This window comes from Dysidea avara, chromosome 8 (genome assembly GCF_963678975.1).
Source record: "Dysidea avara chromosome 8, odDysAvar1.4, whole genome shotgun sequence".
NCBI classification, from domain to species: Eukaryota; Metazoa; Porifera; class Demospongiae; order Dictyoceratida; family Dysideidae; genus Dysidea; species Dysidea avara.
This window is the reverse complement of record NC_089279.1, coordinates 6,321,309-6,330,316: the sequence shown is the minus strand read 5'-3', so window position 1 is coordinate 6,330,316 and position 9,008 is coordinate 6,321,309. Positions and strand designations below refer to the sequence as shown.

Sequence of the window (9,008 nt, the reverse complement as noted above, 5' to 3'; positions counted from 1 at the left end):
AATAATAAAGGTTCCAATACTGAACCTTGGGGGACTCCTGAAATAACCTGGGCTGTGCTGCTTAGCTGATCATTTACTGTAACCTGCTGAGATCTGTTCATAAGGAAGGACTTGATCCATTGCAGTAATTGCCCATTAATACCATATGAACTTAGTTTGTGAACCAATCGATCTAGTGTGTGGTACAGTGTCAAATGCCTTAGCAAGATCCAAGAGTATTACATCAACCTAAGTCCCCTTAGTTAGGGCTTCTGCCAAGTCATTAACAGTTGCAACAAGATGAGTATCACATTATCTGTGCTGTCTAAACCATTGTTCATTACATAATATCTTGTATTTGTTAAGATGATCATGATGATATTATATGTTCTAGAGTTTTACATGGTACACAAGTAAGTGATATTGGTCTGTAGTTAGTTACTAAAGATCTTCCTCCTTTCTTATGTACAGGTACGTACTACTTTAGCTTTTTCCATTCATTTGGAACTCTTCCCTGATTAATTGATGCTTAAGTAGGGTCAATGATGGAGCTAGTTCGGCAGCTGTTTCTTTTAGAAATTGAGTAGGTATATTATCTGGTCCACACGCTTTACAAGGATCTAGACTTTGTAGAAGTGTAAATACTCCCTCAGTAGATACTTCAATAGGGTCAATACTTGGATAATCCGTATCTGGCAAACGGGGGAGAGGACTGCTATCTTCCTGTGTGAACACTGAGCCAAAGTAGTCATTAAATGATTCCGTTTTACAGAGGTCATCATCAACAGTTCTTCTATCCACTTGTAATGCAGGAATACCAGTTTGGTCATTACGCTGGCTTTTAATATAAGACCAGAATTGTTTACTACAGGTTTTTTTGACCAGGATTGATCATTTTCAATACATAATCATTATGAGCTCTTCGGCATTCCCTTTGAGTTTCCATTTTACAGTCATGGTATTTTGTCCATAGGCAGATATCATAAAGTATATTGTTCTGATAAACCATAGATTTTAGAGGTGCATAGCACCTCTAAAATCTATGGATAAACCTTCTACCCAACCATCAACCTCTACTAATACACCTATCAATGTCAAGCCCCACCCCCACCCCCGGGGTCCCCATACACCTACTAGGGATTTGACATCTACACTTGCCCCACTTCTAAGGCTTTTGACGGCAGCAGTTTGCTAACCAAAAATTATTTTAATAGGTAAATCAAATCTCCTATAGAAACCCCTGGGGACATAGTGGGGTTTTGACAAGCTTCTTAACCCCAGTACTGGGGAATCTGACACCAGATTTTGTCAAATCCCCTGTATTCCCCCACCCTACCTGGGGGTGGGGCATGACATTGATAGGTGCATAATGCTGCTGCTGATCTACGTAAGACTTGCTATTCATCAATACACAGAGCAAAAGGATTTGCCAATGATTTGACTGTCATCTCTAAAGATGTCAAATCTCATCAGCAAGTTTTATCATTACTTGTCTTGAAGACAATGGACATATGTTTTGAGTTCCAGCCTCAGAAGTGTATATCTCTGAACTTCAATGGTCACCACATGATTTCCTCGACATTGTTCTCAATGTCAGATGGGAATACTATTATAATATCTGTAATGTGGACGGCTGCACCAAGTTTCTGGGTCACACTATCAGTGTTTCTCCAATATTGCTGAGTCACTGAGACTGCTTCTGCCAACATGAAACAACAAATCTTGCAGTTCTTATAGCACATTGATAAGTGTTCTATTCGGGGTGAATAGAAGACATGGATTTTGTAAAGCTTTGTGTCTTCTGTTCTACATTTTCATTTGGATGTTGAGAGGCTTACTGTGTCATCTATTACTTTAACACAGTCATCAATATTGAAATTTGTGAAGAGTTGGTTGAACCTCTCCCGAAATTGCACTCCTGGAACTGTGTTTCACCCAGATGTGTTGAATCTTCCCTTTTTACCTCATCTGAAGCAGTCAGCTAAGCTGCCATACGTTCTGGCTGTTGAGCAGTCAATTGACCCACTGATTGTAGAGCTGCGATATTGTGTTCTAGCCAACAGTCCAGATGTCTCTCCAACTGTCCTTAACTCTCTGTCTGTTGCTAAGGCTTCAGTTGCCAAATGTTCACTCTGCTACATTCAAGAACCATGTATGTCATGATTTACGTCATACTCATGTTGATTATTGGGAATCAAAGTTTGAGACATTAACTGTTCAGAATAAATTTTTAGACATTGTCACTCTGGAGCAAGTTTGTCCTTTATGGAAGAGATTGATGTATGGCCTCCCTGAGAAACAACTGTTCTTCTTGCTATGTGCTGGTTGTAATACTCAACCAACTCCTATGAACCTGGCTAGGTGAAACATCATTACTAGCCCTAAATGTTCCCTTTGTCAAGCTTCCCAGCCCATAACAAACCATATCTTGACTGGATATCCTGTTGCTCTTGATCAAGGCAGGTATACCTGGACATGATTCAGTCCTACAGGTTCTCATTCATGGATTCCAACAGCACTTTACCTGACAGTTTTAAACTCTATGCTGACCTTCCAGGATATCTTGCTAGTGTCTGCCCTCCCAGCACCATTCCTACCAATCTTTCCTCCACCCTAATTAGCAGACCTGACTTGGTTTTAGTTTCCAATAATTCCATTTGTTTGTTTTAACTAACTATTCCCACCAATACCCAGTAACATCTTTTGGCTGCTAGAGCTAGGAAGGAAGACCAGTATAGCTGTTTACAATATGACCTTCAGCTTTATGACTTATCTGTTAATCTCATTTCCATCAAGATAGGTTGTTTAGGCCATTTTATGCCAGACATAATTGCCCAAGTTGCCAATACTTGTGAAGTGGCAAAGAAGACTATAAAATCCCTGTGCTCGCATTGTTGTCTACAGGATTGTTAATTCTAGAGCCTCCCCAGACTGGGATCTATCGGTTTGCCTAAACTGAACTTTTCTGCATGCTATAATTACTATTTTTGCATTGTAATTTAATAGTGTAAGTCTTGCCAGGGCTCTTGTACTATCCGCTCAGTGCATGGTACCCCTGAGTCTAGATCCCTGTACTTAACAGAGTTGTATTTTGTCTTACCAAAACAAGATGTCTCTCTAGGTCTCCTCTAGCTGCACAGCTATACATAAACGGCTGAATAGAGCAAAAGTAATGCCGAGAGTAACTATTAAACAGCTACTGAATGCTCTACTAGAAGAACAATGCCGAAATATCCAAGAAACAACTATACATGTAACACTTTCACACCTCAGAACATTTTGTATGTAGCCCAATCTCCAGAAACAACTAAATGTAAGGATCAACTTGAGCTGGTGGCTGGACAAATTTGATACTATTTCCACGTGTAGTACTGATTGTAGGTGTAATATAATTTGGCTGTGATTTCTAGTTCAGCAAGTCCATGTAAGATTCTAGCTATAAACTACAACATGTAAGAAGTACCAATGTTTCCAGCAGCAACTTGCATACTCCCTCATATATGGAATGTTTTACCGATAAAACTGTAACCCTGAGTTTTATATATATATATATATATATATACAAAGTTGTTATTGCTCCGGCAGCCGGAAATATTTTGTCAGGGCTATTGTTCTGGCAGTCCACTAGATTTCTCACTATCAAGCACACTAGATGTACGCTATGTCCCCGAGTATTCAACTTTAGGGCACGCGTCTAGTAGGTTGCCCTGAGTATTCCTGATTAAGGATTTTGTGTTGTGGTTTTTTTCATTTGAGGACCCTTTTTTGTCTGAGTTTTGCTCTACTCAGCCTATATATAAACGGTTGAGTAGAGCAAAGCATCAAGAGTAACCATTGAGGCTGTTGCTATCTTTCCGGCAGTCACGTGAATAAAAATAAAAACTTAGACAAAAAGGGTCCTCAAACGAAAAAAAAAACCACAAAATTCTTGATGGGGAATCAAACCCAGGAACTCCAGTGCGTGAGCCCAGAGTCTTAGCCATTGTGCTATACGTGGCTCCCATGCAGCTACCCAACCCCCTTAATTTTTACCTTATATGTCTCCAAGTGGAGTAGCTAACTTCTACATTATTGGAGACAAAGGTAAAGAAGAAGGCTACCAAAGCTGAACCCGACCCTAACCCTAAAGTTAATACTGCTTTTAGCGTCCCCTAAAGTTGAATACTCGGGGCAGCATATGCCTGATGTGAGAAACATATGCCTGATGTGAGAAATCTAGTGGACTGCCGGAACAATAGCCCTGACAAAATATTTCCGGCTGCCGGAACAATAGTAACTTCCTTATAGATAGCTAGTAGCTACAAGCAGAATTGACCAGAGCAAGAGAAACTGGTGACTAGCGCGAGATGATACAGCTAGTACCATGACTTGTGACGTCATATTACGCTTCTTTCATCGAAACGCGACTAGTGACGTCACTAGGCATGTCAAAATGTGTTTGGCGTGAGGTGCTCGGTTTTGTGCTGGTCACCATCTTTCTTGTCAGTTCTAGAGCAACAAGTGATATAAATAGCTACTGTACGGAGCAAGACTCACAAGATTGTTTTATTCTCAGAGAAAGAAGTAGCCCCAGAAGTAGCGAAATGCCGAAAGCGAGAGGAATCAAAGAGATAGCAACTGCTCATATGCAGCGAGAAGGTTAGCTAAGAGCACAAACTTGAGCTGAGATTTATGGCATGTGTTTCAGGTGCTGGTTTTATTGTACGCCGTCCAATTGGCGGTAAAATCCCTGATTGTGACCCGTTTCTGATGTTGGATCATTTTGGGCCAGTGGAATACGGACCTGGAGAAGCAGTAGGCGCCCCTAATCACCCTCACAGAGGATTTGAAACAGTGTCTTACATTGTGGAGGGATCGATGCAGCACAAAGATAGTGTTGGAAACTCTGGACAACTAAAGGAGGGATGGGTACAGTGGATGACTGCTGGATCAGGTGAGACCAGCCACACCTCCCCTTGCATGTGACATCACCACAGCCCAGTGGCTAGTACATTGTGGCTGTAGGGATATTTGTATAATGTAGCTTTGTTGTCTTTGGCCGGACTCACCAATGACAATGTTAGCTACTTTTTCTTCCATCATTGGTTCTTTAGGTATTGTTCACAGTGAAAGTCCTGGTGATGAGATGATGGCTAAAGGTGGCAGGTTGGAGGGTTTTCAGTTGTGGGTCAACCTGCCAGCGAAGGACAAAATGATACCCCCTCGTTATCAGGACACTCCAGCTGAGGAGGTCCCGATTGTGACCACTGACAATGGAAATGTATGGGTTAAGGTGATAGCTGGGGAGAGTCTTGGAACTAAAGCAGTGATCGACACTCATACTCCCATCATGATGTTAGATATTCATCTCCAACCAGGAGCAAAGTTTAGTCAGCCAGTTCCAAAAAGCTATAACGGATTTGCTTATGTTTGGAGAGGATCTGGCTACCTTGGTGCAGAGGGGACTAGCATGGAGATGGGACAGGTAGCCATATTGGATGACAGTGATGGTGAAGTGGTAATGGAAGCAGCAGCTAATGACATTGTACACATTTTACTGATTGCTGGAGAACCAATCAATGAACCGATAGCAAAATATGGTCCATTTGTAATGAACACAATGGAAGAGATACAACAAACTTTTCAAGACTACCGCAGTGGTAAACTAGGAAAGATTGACGGTGCTGAGGAGAGATATGCACAAGCAGAGGCTGCCAAGAGGAAGCAAAAGGAGACAGGAAGATGGGCTAAAGACTCTGCAATGGCTAACAGTCATCATTGATGTTACTTTGATGTTATCCACATGTATATTTCATGGTTCAATACCTTTTGAGCTGTTAAATAAGTAAACAATTTATAATTAACTTCATTCAGAAATAATTCATTCACTATGCAGTCTTATGTATTGTATCTCTCCTCTATACGTATATACATTTGGCATAATATTATATATAGCTAACTGAAAAGAATTGGCTCCTTGCTGCTTTGTTAGTCAGGCTTCATGCAGCCAATGGTATAACTCAGTATGATTCTTATTTATTGTGATACCATGAAATATAATAATCACCATGGTTGTCTATATATAGATGGGGGATTTTCATGCTGAGACTTCATATGCAGTTCCATGGAACCATTAATGAGATAATGCTGTAGTTTACATGAATGTACTTTGTACATGGCGCTGCTAAAGGCAGCTGCAGCTCTATGGTAGCAGTACAATTCTGACACGTCTATGGCAATAAAGGCTTACATTAATGCTGTATTGAGAGTCTGAAAAAAAAAACACTATTAAGGAGACTGGTGTCTACAGCTAATAAACAATTCAATTGAATGGCATGCATGCAATCATTCTACGCTAGAATAACATCATAGAATACTGTAATGATCTCTAATCACTTTGGTTAAACGCACCAGATTTCTGTAAGAGTGGCACAGGTCTGTAATGCTGATATCACCAGACCCTAATGCTCATCAATCAATGAGGTAACCGGTTGCATACAGAGAAATAAAATGTTTTACTATTGACCTGTGATCATGTGAGATACTCTAATAGAACAGTTGCATTAGTAGTATTTTGCTTATTAGTTAATAGTTTATAATGCTGTTGCTAAGGTCACATTATTTACAAAGACTGTGGAATTCACTCCCACCTGACCTAATTCAACAACAAACATTACAAATTTTAAGCACCAACTGAAATTATTATTACTTTCCCCTATACCAATCAGTAATCCCATAATCAATCTTATTGTAAAACATTTTGTATGCATGTTTCATATGTGCTCAAACTGAGGGTGCACATTTTTGGAAAATAAATAAATAAACACAGTGGAACCTTGGATTCTGGAAAACCCTTTAAGGACATCTATCCACATCCCAGGACACCTCTTTATGTACAAAGGAGAAAGATAAATTCTGCAATGATTCCCTTTTAGAGAGGTTCAACTGACTACTAGCAGCATGTTTATCTAAAACAGCATGCTGCTTCAAAAATAAAAAAAAGGCATCAATCATACTATAGCAGTTGGTAGCTATAGCTACACATGTACCAATAGTGTTTATTGTTATTGCATTCACTTGAAGATGTATGAGTGGACATACAATCCCTACTTCAGTCATGGATATTATTTGCATGCATGTTCAGGGTCTGCACCTCTGGACCCCAACACTTCAGGCTATTAACTATTATCTAGTGGCGTAGCTACCATTGAGGCAACCGAGGCAGCTGCCTCGGTAAAAATGCTCAACAACAGGCTGAGCAGGCCTGAGTTTTGAACCCCTACTCAAACGTTACTAGACAGCACAACTGTATACCCCAATGGCTGAAAAGTGGTTCAGCACCATGCAAGGCACCATGCAAGGCACCATGTCACCATAGGCTCCAGCCCTGCTTAGCAGTAAAGCCATAGATTCTATTTTGTGTGGCTTGAATTTGTAAAAGATAGAGATACTCTAATAGGGCAGTCATCGTAATATACTCTAATAAAGCATTCAGTACAGATAATAGCCACTGTTCTCATTACATTGCTTGATCATTTACATTTATGTTAATTGTCTTTACATCACTTTTCAAAAGTTCCAATGAGTCAACTGCATCGCATTACATTGAGCTAATTGATCATGCATATCATGCATTAACAGTTACAATAAAAAAAATAGTCCGCTCCACATACCATTTCAAAGCATATATTTTCAAAATTTTTCTTGAGGGAGCATTCCCCCAGACTCCCTAGCTTGACTTGCTTAGCAAATGCAGTTGAGCATCACATGAAAGAAATAATTATCTCTGACTTAAACATCACATGCATCATGATCAATAAAAAGTAGTGTGCATGACTATGATCTCTGTTGCAGTCCATGGATGGCCTGACCACTCAAAATATCTCTGGAGTAAGTTGTGTTGCATGTAATTAAACTATAGTCTAATAATTAAAGCACGGTATACTGTAGCATTAACTATGCAGGAGCACTACTTATGACATATGCATGTAGAAAAACGTTCAGAGTCTTCTGAAACAGTTTCCTCCGTCCAACCAGATAGTTAACCTGCAAATGCTGTACCACACATGCTTGAAAGTATTTGTGAATCAGTTGGATCAGAGGCAGACCCTCTCAATGTATAAACTTTGCCTCGGTAAAATTTTTTTCTGGCTACGTCACTGTTATCTCCCATTGGAAACATTAAGCTGCGTTTGACCCATGATCACACTTTAAGTTTATAATATAGTTGTGGTCCTAACTAAAAATCATAAGGGCACAGCTGTTTCCTGCACTGAAAAGTAGCCATGCTCTGATGGTGCTTCCATGCATTGATTGTGCACACCTGAGGAGTATATATAGTAGCCGTTACTCTGAAAGAGCACTGTGAAGGAAATATGCATTTATATAATTTATTACATATTATTATATAGTGCTAATTTTTTTTTAATGTGCCACTTCTGTTCAATGGTAACTTTTTGCAGATATATAGCTACCTGATGGTTGGATCATTAAGTGTACATGGCTTGCAGGGAGTTATGATGCACAGAGTGTATATACACATAACTGAATATTGCATGCACTGCCAGTGTGTTCTTGCCTTGGTCACAACTTGTCCTAGCCTTCCTGACAGCTCATAATTCCCTGCAATGATGTTCCCACCAACCAAATTTTGCACTATATTATATACTTGACATGTACACAAGTTCACAATTTTTAACAATAAATAATAATCAATATATAGCTATAAATATATGGGTGGAGAAAATTTGTAAACTGAATGATATTAATGATGACTATTAGCCATTGCAGAGTCCTTGGACCATCTTCCTGTCTCCTTTTGTTTCCTCTTGGCAGCCTCTGCTTGTGCATATCTCTCCTCAGCACCGTCAATCTTTCCTAATTTACCACTGTGGTAGTCCTGAAAAGCTTGTTGTATCTCTTCCATTGTGTTCATTACAAATGGACCATATCTTGCTATCGGTTCATTGATTGGTTTTCCAGCAATCAGTAAAATGTGTACGATGTCATTAGCTGCTGCTTCCATTACCACTTCACCATCACTGTCATCC

The 9,008-nt window shown here is 39.8% G+C and overlaps 1 protein-coding gene and 1 pseudogene across 1 annotated transcript; one reads left to right on the top strand and one right to left on the bottom strand.

Annotated features, from left to right (window-relative positions):
- Positions 1–4,393: 4,393 nt before the first annotated feature.
- Positions 4,394–5,999, top strand: LOC136262838 (uncharacterized). Its single transcript, XM_066057250.1, has 3 exons — positions 4,394–4,617; positions 4,667–4,912; positions 5,073–5,999. The coding sequence occupies exons 1-3, from the start codon at positions 4,404–4,406 to the stop codon at positions 5,738–5,740; spliced, it is 1,128 nt and encodes a 375-aa protein (XP_065913322.1). The 5' UTR covers positions 4,394–4,403; the 3' UTR covers positions 5,741–5,999.
- A 2,638-nt stretch (positions 6,000–8,637) lies between these two features.
- LOC136262877 (uncharacterized) overlaps positions 8,638–9,008 on the bottom strand; it is a 1,679-nt pseudogene continuing 1,308 nt past the window's right edge.

Excerpts from the sequence above, each read along its gene's own strand:
- LOC136262838 (XM_066057250.1), top strand. The coding sequence starts at position 4,404 with ATGTCAAAATGTGTTTGGCGTGAGGTGCTCGGTTTTGTGCTGGTCACC. Across the intron at positions 4,618-4,666 it reads TGCTCATATGCAGCGAGAAG|GTGCTGGTTTTATTGTACGC; the intron begins GTTAGCTAAGAG and ends CATGTGTTTCAG. Across the intron at positions 4,913-5,072 it reads GTGGATGACTGCTGGATCAG|GTATTGTTCACAGTGAAAGT; the intron begins GTGAGACCAGCC and ends TTGGTTCTTTAG.